General features: G+C 43.2%; 1 protein-coding gene across 1 annotated transcript; it reads left to right on the top strand.

Annotated features, from left to right (window-relative positions):
• The first annotated feature begins 320 nt into the window (after positions 1-320).
• On the top strand, positions 321-13325 carry LOC139286055 (matrix metalloproteinase-15-like). The gene is made up of 10 exons (XM_070906718.1): positions 321-673; positions 2838-2986; positions 4298-4420; positions 4506-4828; positions 5267-5428; positions 8373-8764; positions 9047-9185; positions 10704-10854; positions 10958-11073; positions 12859-13325. Exons 1-10 carry the CDS (start codon positions 557-559, stop codon positions 13323-13325), a joined length of 2139 nt encoding a protein of 712 aa, XP_070762819.1. The 5' UTR covers positions 321-556.
• The last annotated feature ends 611 nt before the right edge of the window (positions 13326-13936 follow it).

Here is a 13936-nt window from a genome sequence, read left to right as displayed (position 1 = left end):
GAAACTGCGTAACTTCAGAGACGCTTTCCCTGCACTAACTGCTGGGCCCTGGGCGCTTGTGTTGGCAGAAATTGGAAGGAGACTTGTTGCTGGACTTGTTCCTGTGCTCCCAGCTGCCGATCAGCCTTTGTGGACGTCGGAAAAGGGGCAAGGTCTAGTTCATTTGCCCGCTGGCTACAGTGTTGGCTGTGTGCATGAAAGAAACTGCTGTATGAGCGCTTGGATGAGCCATGAGGCTGCTGGCCCGGGTGGAATCGGACTGCCTGTAGCCGGGAATGGATTAGTATCTCGATTTCTGTTTCTCCGACGGTTTGTAAATGCACCTTTATTTGCGTAACATACTTCGTAGAGATTTTCTCGAGGTTTCCGACGTGCCTACTCCAAAAATGAGCAGATAGTTCACTTGTTGCGGAGTTTTGTGCTTAAATGTGAGGAGGAGGAGGAGAGAATAATCCCTCCAGCACTTTGTCCCTGTGTTTCTGCCCGCCGGAGGAAGTTGTTTGGCTCTTTTCTGTCACCTTCATCGCTCCACAACTCCGTGCTCCACACCGTGAAGATGATGGCACCCAGACAACCCTGGACTAAGATCATAATCACTCTGTCGTCCTTATTGTCCCTGGTCCTGTGCAGCGCAGCGGCAGACGTCCCAGAGGAGGAAGGCTTCAGTGCTGAGGTACAGTCATGTCTGTGGGTCAAGACACAGACCAGGTTCCCCATGTTTGTGGTCCTAACATTTCCGTTTTGGTATTTGTGACTACTTCATGCATCTACAGTTATATTATCATGTTGCTCTAACATTATCCGAGTGGATCCTGGATGCAATTGATTGTAGAGTTATAGCTCTTCTTAAGCAGGTTATAAGTTCAGATCTACACGTTTGTTTTGATGAAAACATCAAAGCATCAGGTGGGCTGTGTTACTGCAGGGATGTCATCTGACATCTTGACCTTTTTCCAAATAACGACAACACTGAGCATGTGGTTCACACATGGAAGGAGTGCACATCCATCTACCTATCTGTAGTGGTAGGAGTTGGATTGTATTACAAGGTAAAACTCATCTGTAGGGTTAAAACATAATTCAGTGTTATGTGTTTGTTGACTTTTGTTGGAATCGAATAGTGGATATATGATCACATGTTAAATTTCATAAAATCCACACTTAATTAATTAGCAGAATTTATAAGCAGAATATAACAATAAATAAATTGTTTATAACACACTGTAACGTTGTTGTAAGCAGATAAAAGGACATTTTAAGTGTTTATTAATGTATTTGTCAATTGTAACTTCTTACTTATGATAACTGGGTTATGAATGAATATTATGTAACACAGTTGTAATTATATAAATCAACATGAGTACTTGTCCTCCACTCTCATGACAACTAAGCAAATTTTATTCGCTAACAACGGCCATGAAATGCGGCTGAAAGCTTCGGAAGAAATCTAGTAAGTTGACCTTGAGGTAGGAATGTTTTGTCAAACTGCTGTTTTTCAGATGGAGAACGAACCATGGAGCTCAACATGTCTTCAGGAGGTCTGAACACGCTTACAAACGTGAATATTTGTATATGTGTATAAATAGTTAATTATACCATGTGGATATCACAATATTTGATTAGACACTGTGTTATCAAACATTCATTAGCTGTTTATACATCAGTGACAGACGGATGGCAGTTATAATCGTTGACAAATGCTTTAATAAACATGTCCTTACATCTGCTGACAACTACATGATGGTGCGTTATTAAGTGTCTATACACTGCTTATAAATGCTTAATACCATTATTAAGAGCAAGGTGTCATTAGAAAAAGTAACAAAATACGTTATTAGGTTTTTGATTTACATGTGTGAAGAGCCTTGTCTGTTTCAGTACATAATAGTGGAACACAGTTCATTGTAGTGAACACAAATGTCATTCTCTTATATGTTGTTTTTGTATATGTGCTGTGTCGTGATATATATATAATGATGTCAGAATATGATTGCAGTCCTGCTGTGTAAGAGGTTTTGCTTCCCTTCTTTCATGTTCTTCGGGCTTCATGTGAATAAGTCCACTCTAAGGTTACATTGGTTGAGACTTGTCATGCTATGCACTAATTGCCTCTGAGGATTTTCTTTCTTTGTGTGTGCACGCATGATGAGTTTGATGCGTGTCGCTTGTGTGTGTTTTGCCCGTGGCCTGTGTTCATCCTGTACATGCATGAAAGTATGAGTCCCATGATCCAGCTGTGAGAGAGGGCCCTGTGGTGTTGTTTTTGAGCTCTGCTGATGAGGCTTCTTAAAGGGCAGAACCCCCCCCCCCCCCCCCACCCACCCACCAGGAGCCATGGTCCTGTTTGCCTGTGCTACGTGGCTACACACGCTCAATTTCACTGTCAGCAAACATGAAACAAAGAGGGAAAATCCAGCATGTGTCACTAGACCAGTAGGCCAGATCGTCGCGTCATTTGAAGTACATACGTGCCGAGCTTTGTGTTTTTCTTGTGTGCTACAGTAGTGATATGCAGTTTAATTATTGTCCCGTTTCCAGTTCCTCCTCTCCTCTCCTCATCGTGGCTGTCAGTGAGAAGAAGGAGCAGGAATGAGAGAGCAGGAATGTTGTAATGTTAATGGAAGCCATCTGGTTTCTATCTCTACTTTCTCTTTTCTTTTAACTCCTCAGATGCTCCCTCCAGTCATTAGACAGTGGCTGGTAGCTGGGTTAGCATAACATCACCTCCCTCCCAGATGTAGCTGTCCCACACATATATATACACATACCCCATGCGTCGCACACACGCAAAAGCAGACACATGTGTTGAGCAACTTTTCCCCCTCTTCTACTCACAGGCATGGCTCCGTAAGTTTGGCTACCTGTCTCAAGTGAGCAGGCAGATGTCCACCATGCAGTCGTCTCAGATTCTGTCCAAAGCCATCAGCGACATGCAGCGCTTCTATGGCCTCCAGGTGACCGGAGAGATGGACCCTGCCACCATCGCGTAAGCTCTATGTTGTTTTGTAGCGGTGGTTTCATTCTGCAGGATGTTTGTCTCGAAGGCATTTCTTAACATTTGTGTGCAGTGACCACAAACTGATTCCAGGGATCTTGCGGGATGTTTTTAAAGCATGTAGGAATTCATTTTTCATTTATTTGCATTTTTTGAAATGAAGTTTCTCATTTTTTTTTTTATACAGTCAAAGTTATAGATGGAATGATGGATGGCCACAAAACCTCGCCTCAACAACCGAGCACACTGAAGCAATTTGTTTCGGAGCGCTGGCTTTTCCCCGTCACACAATAATATAGCCAGATGTATGTGTTCGTTATTCCCAGTGGCTGCTTTTAGTACTTTTTTTTATGGCAATAAGGTTCTGCATTACAGTTTTATTTTGCTTATATCACATCTTGACTAATGAGGCTAGTCAGGGTATTGTGTCATATCCTCATATTCCACTGTGACCTTGATTCAGTGTGTTAGGCCTTTGTTCTCCCAGTGCTTACTGTATGTCAGGTTTATGGAAACATTACAAGGTCTTAAAGGAATAGTTTGACAGTTTTAGAAATACACTTTCTTGCGGAGAGTTAGATGAGAGGATTGACACCACTCTTACATCTGTGCGCTAACTGTAAAGCTACAACAGCAGCAGCTGGTTAGTTTAGATTAGCATACCAACACCTCACTGATTAACACGTAATATCTCTTTCTTGTTTAATCCATACAAAAATAAAATCGAAGCGTAAAAAAGACACTGACTGGTTTTGTTACCTTCAGACGGAGCCGGGCTAGCTGTTTCCCCTTGCTTCTAGTCTTTGTGGAAGGCTAAGATAAGCAGCTACTGGGTGTAGTTTCATATTTACAGTACAGATTTCAGAGTGGTATCAATCTTCTTATTTAATTCTTAAATTAAAAAAAGGTATTTATCAAAATGTCAATCTATTGCTTTAAGATGACAAGTTGAGTTTTTTCCCTTTCCACAGTTTTCAGAGATTAGTCCTGAAAAGGGGCTAAAATGCAGTGTTACGCACTGCATGCTGCACTGTTTGAGTCCTGGCTTAGAAAAAAAACCCTTTCCAGCTTTGTGAGTAGTCTAGAAAAAGGATTAGTTTACAAAGGCTCCAGCAGACAGCATTAAAGTCGAGTTGATGGCCATGAGAAAGTGGTCATTATATTACCTGTTCAAGCAGCATTTTGTGGAAATTCTGCAGCCACTTTTTGCAGCTAACAGTCTGTAAAGTGCTGTGTGTGTGTGTGTGTGTGTGTGTGTGTGTGTGTGTGTGTGTGTGTGTGTGTGTGTGTGTGTGTGTGTAGGGCCATGCGTCTGCCTCGCTGTGGCCTCCCAGACAGAAAAGCGGCAGAGCTAGATGATGGCGTGAGGAAGAAGCGCTACGCTCTAACTGGACAGCAGTGGGGCAAAGACCACATCACTTACAGGTTTGTAGCACTGCAATGTAAAAAATAAAACTAAAGCAGAGGGATTAACATACCGACTCCAATATGCTTTCTCTCCTGACTCCAGTATAATGAATCAACACCTCCCCTCCTCGCTGGGTGAGGAGCGGACGTACAATGCTATCCGCAAGGCCTTTGACGCGTGGAGACGGGTCACGCCGCTCACCTTCGAGGAGCTACCTGCTGAACACAACATCAGCATCAACAGCAGCCAGGCAGAGCTCGCTGACATCCTGTTGCTGTTTGCCTCTGGTTTCCATGGTGATATGTCATTGTTTGATGGCGAGGGGGGGTCTCTGGCCCACGCCTACTACCCCGGACCAGGAATAGGTGGGGATACTCACTTTGATGCTGATGAGCCTTGGACACTGGACAACCAAAACCCAGAAGGTTAGTGGGCTGATTTTTCTCTTTTTGGGAATTTAACTTGTGATTTTCTGGTGAAGGGATCATCTCTCAGACCATTAGCTGGTTATCTGTGGTCTTGTACTACTGTAATACTAATTACAGAATCATTTATTAGCTTGATTTAATGAAAATGTTTTGAAAATGGTGGAACAGCTCATGTTGTGTGTTTCGGAAATGTTGTACAGCAGCATTATCAGAGAGTATGCAGATCACATGGACCAAAACTATTCATGGGTTAATGCCACATGATGCCTCTTTGATTGGTTTGGGCCAGTTTTACATGGCACTTCATCATATTATATGTTTTATTGTAACATTTCCTTTGTTGCATGTTATTTTACACAAATGTATGATGTAAGTTAAATATTTTTCACAAATATATCTACGTACTATATGTGTGTAAAACTGTCCATCTTGCAGGTGTAGACCTCTTCCTGGTGGCGGTCCATGAGCTTGGTCATGCTTTGGGTCTGGAGCACTCGGATAACCCCAGTGCCATAATGGCTCCTTTCTACCAGTGGATTCACACGCACAACTTCACACTACACGAGGATGACATCAAAGGAATACAGTACATATACGGTAAGTGCTAGATACTAGTGCAAAGATACTCGTGTCATTATGCAGAAAGCAAAGAGTCCTTTATGGAGCTTTATGGATAACAGTCTTGACATGTGTTAACTGTCCATTTCCCGTTTTCCACACATCCGTCCATAACTCAGCCCATGACTCAGCTTTGTCTGTAATGATTCAAATCTAAAATATATCTACAGCTAAAACCTTTTCGACCTTTCCAACAAAACTGGATTTGTATCATCTTCCAGCCCTTGCGGGGACACACAAACAGTGCAAAATAAAACAGGGAACTCCATGTTTTTGACGTTTTAGTGTTGTAGCACCTTAATCAAGCTTCAAAATCATTGTGAGGTTGAAGTGCAGAATGTCAGCTTTAATTTGAGGCTATATCACACTCGTATCACATCTGGACCTTCGTCAAAGGAAGACAAGACGCCTTGTAAAGAAGCTTTGTGTGAATGCGCGTACACACACACATACACACACGGCCAACCACACACAAAACCAGTGAGACTTCACTCAAAGTGGCATATCATGCATGCCGCTATGATGTTCTCATGCTTTCCCTGCGTGAATGGATGGCATTGTTAATTGACAGATGATCTTTGAGTGTGTGTGTGTGTGTGTGTGTGTGTGTGTGTGTGTGTGTGTGTGTGTGCGCATGTTGTTTGCAGTGTGCTGTATTTATGTGCTGGTGTGTTTGTGCTGTGGCCCTGTTTTAAGAGCTGTAATTACAGGCCAAAACATTTGTCTCTTTAACTGCAGACGTCGATTCATTACAGACGTCGTTTACACTGAATGACTGATTTCTTTTGCTTCAGACGAAAACAAGGGTTTTCCACAGGGTCCACGTTTTCCTTTTTTCATGCATTTCTTTACTGTCCATTGTTTTATCCTGGTCACATCTCTGGTATCCCAGATAAAGATCTTGCTGTCTAAGGTTTTAGTTTGCCCAGCAAACCCCAAATCTTTCCACACAATTGTGGCCTATTGATACGCCTACACTAGACGTCTGCACTACAAAACTAGAGGTTTTGACAAACTAGATGTAAAAAATCGAGGTAGGTTTTCTGCTGTAAACAATGTAAGGTAAATGTTTTGACTGAAATTATACAGTAGTTTCCTTTACTAAACAGATCTAAAGGATTGTGCTGGAGAAAAGCTCTGATAGGATGAAGATCTGAAGAGTTTAAATAGAGACTAACACAGCATAAACTTTGTTGGCAGAATAAACATTTGGGTTCCTTTTGTAGAGGTTTTTATGCAAGCAGTTTTTCCTCATCAGCTACTAATCTGTTGACTTATCACTTAACTATTTAGGCGAGGGACACAGAGTCTATTAGCCAGTGCTGGGGCATTCAGTACTTACTTTGCAACTTTCGGTAAAAGGTAGTCAGATTTATTACAAACTAACTTTACAAACTAACGAAATAATTTATAAGTAACCATAAGTGTTAGAATACTTGATATTTAAATACAATAATATTGCTATAAGCCCGTTGGTTCATGTGTAACATTAAGCCTCTAATAAAAAGGGAAGATTTAAAAGGATATAAAGATATAGTGAAACCAAAACTCTGCATTCATTAGTTTACTTTAAAGCTGCACTAATCAATATTTTTATATTAGCAACGGATCAAATGACTCTGCATAATGTGAAAGTGTGAACCCACAGAGAATTATTACCAACTGCCCTCAGCTCCACTGAGCATTTTAACTTCTTTCAGCACATTGTTTTGTTTTTTTGGCCCACAGCTACTATCTTGGTTCGCTCTCATCAACCTCTTTTTCGGCCATAGCAGGCGGCTGTTTTCAGCGAACAAGCTTCAGAAATCCACTATAAACTACCTTTCCAGCACCAAACAACAGACAAGTTGTGGAGCATTTAGCAGCTAAACACGACACAAACACGACCCCAAATTAATGCTGATGTTGCTCCGTGTTTGTTGGTGATATGCAAAGGCAACCATTTGCAAACGCGTTTGGCAAAAGACTTTATAAGGTGATAATATGTCAATGTTGTGTTTACAGCTTGCTCAGCTCCTCCCAAAAATCTGTTAATGCAGCTTTAAGCTAGGACTGTATTTTTGTAACGTCAACAGAAATGCCTGCCTATGTGCAGGAGCTTTAATATATAATATATATAATATTGAAAAGGTGGTCCCCCTCATAGACAGGCGGTTTTTTTTGCCCTGTGATCAGCTAGTGAGCTTTTCAAGGCTCTTAAATACAGTAAACCGAATCCATTATGTGAATTCTTATGTGAAAGGAAGAAACACACAGAAACAAACAGATTTGAGAAGGTACCTAATAAATGATTTCATAAGTTGAATGATTACCATAAAAAGTTTGAAATTTGAATTCCGAATTTACTTATTGTCATGGTGCCTCTAATACTGCTTAAGAAAAAAGCAGAGCACTGAAAAGAAACAAAGACTTGTGTACATTCACTGTCTGTAGACTATACGGCAAGTTAAAATGCTGCAGAAGCTACATTTCTCCACATACTGATAGCTGAGTCACTGGCCAACAGCAGCCTTCATATATTCCTAACAATATTTTTGGCTCAGTGTAACTCAATACGTCTTCAAGCCCATCAGCTGTCCGTACGTATTACATAACTGGCTGTATCTGTGTGTTTTCTCCTCCAAGCAACCAGCAGGGCTGATTTTTTCCAATGAGCAGCAGCACAGTCAATCAAGCGAGCTTAAAGCTGCTGCACAAAATGGAAAATTACATTTCTCTGTGTGAGGGAGAGATAGAGAGCGTATTGTGAGGGAAAGCGAGGAGAGTATAAAAGACATTATTGATGTCCAATGTCACACAGACAGGCTGGAGGAATTTATTTCACTTCAGATGGAAGTTGTTTTTGTATTTTAGCTGAAAATGTGAGAAAAAAAACTTTCTTTTTCTTGCTCTAAGCCCAAGCTTTCCATCTTTTCCTTCTCAGGTCCTCCTCTCATCACTGGTGCTCCACCCACTTCTCCTGCGACCCCTGGAGAGACTCCAGATGACGACTCCCCCACCTCCCCTTCTCCTCCTGAAGGTGAACCCACCTCCACTTATCCCACCGACCCTCCACGCGAATCACCCAACCCAACCGACGGCAGCCAACAACCCCCAGCCCGGCCGGAGCCGAGCCCTAGCTCCACCTCACCTCCTGTCCTCCCCACCGACTCCAAGCCTGAGCCGGAACCTGTCACCCCGTACATTAGAAAAGATGCCCCCGCTCCTCCGCCTCCTCCTCGGCCTCCCAAGCTGCCGGACAACCAGGCCCCCAATATCTGTGATGGGGACTTTGACACGGTGACCATGCTAAGGGGGGAGATGTTTGTTTTCAAGGTGAGCAGTAAAGAGTGATTGATCCTATCAGTGCAGAGAGTGTTTAATTCAGGGGTTGGCTTTGGAAACTCTAATGTACCACATGTTGTGGATCAGGGAGCTTGTCACTGTTTGCTGGTGTTTTTACAGCCTCCTGACCTACATAGGAAAGGACATCTAGACATCTATGAACTCACATGACCCTGCCTAGAGTCAAAACAACATTCAAGTCATGCAAGTGGAAGTGAACAGTGAATCATTTTGGTGAAAGATAAACATCATTATTTTTGCTTGCTTGTGCAGGGTCGCTGGTTTTGGCGTGTGAGGAGGAACCGGGTCTTGGACAACTACCCCATGCCGATATCTGTCTTCTGGATCGGCCTGCCTAGCGACATCGACGCAGCCTACGAGCGTCACGATGGCAAATTCGTCTTCTTTAAAGGTACGCCAAAGCTGTTTATTACCAATAAAACCTGTCACTTAAGCCAACACAGCGGCCACATGCTGAGCAGGCGGCGTGATGTGTGACGTCAGAACCTTCTGGGAAGACTACGTTTTTATGGTTTTAGCGCCTCGCTTTAGGGCACAAGCGGCTGGTTAGTTCTGCAATGTTTCTCTGCTACTTTTCCACGAGCAAAGCTGAAGCCAACGCGGAGCTGTTTAAGAGTGTGTTCTATAAACAGAGTGGGGAGTGAAACACAAATCTGTGCTTTGATTTGAACTGGTCAGACTGGAAGGAAACAGCGCAAACTCAGCATGTTTTCCCCCACACAACTGGATTTACGAGGATATGGTAATAATTCAACACAGCTATAACACTCCATATCTGGCACACACACACACACACACACACACACACACACACACACACACAGAAATATTTAAAACAGTAGACGTCATGTGAAAAAGAAAAGAACTCCTCTAGCCAAACTATTGAAAAACGATTGAGAATATTGAGTTGTGTGTATTAGTGTGTGTGTGTGTGTGTGTGTGTGTGTGTGTGTGTGTGTGTGTTGCTGAGTTCATTGAGTGTCTTGAATTTTGCAGCGTGGCGGCTGTTGCTGGCTCAGTATGACCCACACTCCAGCTGAGCCCCAACAGGCCTCATGAGAGAGGCGGAGGATTGCGTCAGCCCTCTCTGCAGTTCACTGCTCCAGATGTTAACAGCTGCAGAGCTTTCACTTTTACAATCAGGCTGTATGTTGATTGGTCATGCATTTTTCCCGGATTTTCTGTGCATTTGATCACAAACCCCCCCCCCCCACCACCACCACCACCACCACCACCATAAAGGTTTTTTGGGGGTAGTTTTTCTCTATCCAAATCGAGGGTCTAAGGATAGAGGGAGTCGTAAGCTGTACAGATTGTAAAGCCCCTTGAGGCAACTTTGGGATTCTGGGCTATGTAAATAAAACCATAGGAGATTCCTGTAAATGTTCCTGTCGTTGGCATTATTCCTACTTTTTTTGTCACGTTCCTGCGAGGTTTAAGAAGAGCTGCACAAGTTCAATTTTGAGGACCAGGATTAGTAAAAGCTCCAGTGTACAATCTTTTGCAGCTATTACAGTGCAGGCTAGTATGTTGCAATGCAGCAGCAACCTGGCAGTGGAGGTGGAAAGTGGCTGAAAAGCATGCCCAAAGGTTAGGGTTAGAGAAGAAATTGGCTCCCGCTTGAGGAAATCTTGGAAAGTAAGCGTTATGCCTACCATTTCTACCTTCCCTGTCCTCTACTTTTCTCCTGGAGTGAGTAAACCCCATGACATATGCCATCATTTCTGGCCATCGCTTTCTCTCCATATGCCACTCCTTCCCCCCCTCCCCTGCTTTTCTTCTCTCCCCAATTAACTTTCTCTCGTATTTCCCCTCTCGTAGCCAGGTAACAAACATTACCTGTGCAGGAAGGTTGTACTGTAGGCGTTACTATCTCTTTAGAGAAATACACATCCTTCTGTCCCTGCAGATGATAGATACTGGGTGTTCAGGGAGGCTGACGTGCTGCCAGGATACCCACAGCCCTTACATGAGTATGGACAGGGAGTTCCTGCGCACAAGATTGACACAGCAATCTGGTGGGAGCCCAACGGATACACATACTTCTTCTCTGGAGACAGGTACAGTATAATCACAGATTTTAAAAATAATGTCCATGTTTAAAAAAGGTTTTTGTACAAATGTATGAATCTCTTTATACATCTCACTGCCTGATGTGTGCAGATACTGGCGATACAATGAGGAGACTCGGACTACAGACCGCGACTTCCCCAAGCCAAACAGCAGATGGGGCAGGATCCCTCACTCACCCAAAGGAGCCTTCCTCAGTGATGACGGCGGTGAATAATGACTTTAAATAAAGCAAATGCAGCCTTTATTTGGAGGAAGGGAGCAGCTTCTGTTTATGAGAACCACAACAGACACCAAAAAGCTGTACACACAGTGTTGAAAGCAGGAGGACAGCATGAGTGAGGAGAGGCGGAGGGAGAGAAAGAACGAAAGGTTAGAGGGGTGAAATGGGGTGTGTAAGAGACAGAGAGGGAAAAAATTACATTTGAGACTGGTTAGGCTGGAGCAAGCAGAGCAGAGAGCAGGGTGAGGGGATGAGTGTGAGGAGGGAGGAATGAGAGCTCTGGTTTGAGGGTTGGCCCGTCCTTCCTTTGGAAATTAGATTTGTGGCAGAGCTGCTCTAAATCTCATCTCCACCCAAACTGTTCTAATGTCTTTGCAAGCCTGGTTTCCACTACAGAGCTGCATTTACACCCAGAAAGTTACCCCAAGAAGATTGTACGTGGTTCTTTTTGCGTCCCATTGCCAAATCTTAGTGCATGTAAGCAACACAACCTGTTGATTTGTGGCTTTCTTGTAGTTTGATATGAACACATTTTACTCTGGTATTGTACTGAATCAGAATCAGCTTTGGCCCTGCAAACGTTCATTTGGTGCGAAATGTGGGAATGTTGGGGAGATTGCAAACTAAGGCTAAACTGGTCCCTTAAGAAACATTCCAGCCATGAGTCTGCTTTTTGTTTGCACAGAAATGGAAGACAAATGATAAATGAGATAGTTTTTACACATGAAATGACGAAGTTGTAGAATCAGTCGGGTTTCAAACTTACCCTGCAATGATCCTTGGATTTCCTTTTCTTCAAACAAAGTTGATTAAAATGACTGAAAGAATCATTAAATCAACAGAAAGGCTCACAGTCTTTGCAGCATTTTGGATTCAGTCTAAAACAATCTCTCCAAAAGCTTTAAAGGAATAGTTCGACATTTTGGGAAATACACTTCAATTCAATTCAATTTTTCAATGCAATAGGCTTTATTGGCATGACATTTGATGTGCTGCCAAAGGAGACTTCCCGAGACTTAGATGAGAAGAAGCTTAGAGACTTGAAACGGGGAAACAGCTAGCCGACAAAATACGGAGAATTGTCGTTTTTATAGTTTTTGTACATATTAACACATTGATCTCATTTGTTTAATCAGTGAGCTTTAGAGATGCTGGTGGGTGGATTTTTTTTAAACCTACGGCCAGAGCCACGTGTCTGGTCTTTATGCTAAGCTAAGTTACCCGGCTGCTAGCTGTAGCTTAATATTTACTGTACAGACATGAAAGTGGTATCGATCTCCTCATCTAAGTGAATAAGCGCATTTCCCAAAATGTTGAACTATTCCTTTGAAAATAGAGTTAGATACATCCAGGACAGCATCATTGGCAAAACATAATTTTATTCACATATAAATAATAAAATAAAGCCTTTGCACTAGTTCAGGCAGTCAACTCCAGTCCTCCGCTACACTCACACACTCACTCACCCCTCACTCACTACTACATATATCCAACGCAGCCTTTCGATCGTGGCAGTGTACTTAAGCCGTCAGTTCTCTGCTCACTCTTTTGCTGCTGCTCATAAAACAGCTCCAAAGCCCCACCTCCACCCCAGCATCCACCTGTGCGCTCTGAGGAGTCTCCTTCCCCTATTTGGAAGTTATTATTGTCTGACAAGATCAGAGCCTAGACACCAACTATCAACACTGTAGTATTCTGCAGTATATTCACAGAATAATCCATTGCATATGAGTGGGCTGACTGAACTCTCTTTTATCTTCCTCTCATGCAGCTTACACCTATTTCTACAAAGGCACCAATTACTGGAGGTTTGACAACCACAAGACGGAAGCAGACAAAGGCTACCCTCGCTCCATCCTGAAGGACTTCATGGGCTGTGTGGGCGTCCCTGACCCGAAGCCTGATACAGACACTGAGCAGGAACCAAGAGGCAAACCAGTCAACCCTTCAGACCGAGGCAAAGACGAGCACAAAGAGCCGGACAGGGGCAAAGACACAATCCCGGAGGACCAAACCTCTAAGCCTGACGGCACAGAGGAGGAGACGGATGAGGTGAACGTGGTAGTGACGGTGGCGGACAATGAATCAAAGGTCATGACCCTGATCATGGTGATTGTTCCTCTAGTGCTCATACTGTGCATCCTCATCCTAATCTACGCCATCCTCAGGACTCTGCAGAAGAAAGAGACGCCGAGGGCCCTGGTGCACTGCAAGCGTTCATTGCAGGACTGGGTGTGAGGCACAGAATTAGAAGCGATTGAGCGGGGTTTTCATCATTTGTCTGGTACACATCGTTGGTGCTGAAATTTGTGCTCATGGCGCGGTGGAAAGATGCTTCGACACAGTGCTAAAGTCTAAGAAAGCCGAGGATGAGTCACCGTTTTGGGCCCCATTCATTGTGAGAACTTTTATTGCTCATGTGACATAATGCAAAAGTGGTAAAGCCGGTGCCTGTGGAGCTACAGTTTCCCTCTACTGGCCTTGAAGTTTTTTCTCCTGTGCCTCCCTTTGTGCCTTCCAAATGTCTGAAAAAAAGTACCTCTATTTCTTAAAAAATCACATTTATTCCATCACAACATAAAAAAAAAGATGTGTCAGCCACACAGTTCACTGTAGAAGACACACTACACACTAGGAAAGTCCGTTTCTATCAATTCTAGTTGCACAGAGGAGGGACAGATGATTTATTCGTAGTATAAATGCAAACTAAGTCGATAATGCACATACATTGTACAGAAGCACACATACTGTAGATACACACACACACACACACACACACACAAGTGCTTATAGCTATGAAAACAAATATACAAACAACATGTATTAGTATGAACAAGTCTTCCACGTGC

This window comes from Enoplosus armatus, chromosome 6 (assembly GCF_043641665.1).
Source record: "Enoplosus armatus isolate fEnoArm2 chromosome 6, fEnoArm2.hap1, whole genome shotgun sequence".
Lineage (NCBI taxonomy): Eukaryota > Metazoa > Chordata > Actinopteri > Centrarchiformes > Enoplosidae > Enoplosus > Enoplosus armatus.
Note: the sequence above shows the minus strand (reverse complement) of the source record. Positions and strands in the feature narration are given on the sequence as shown.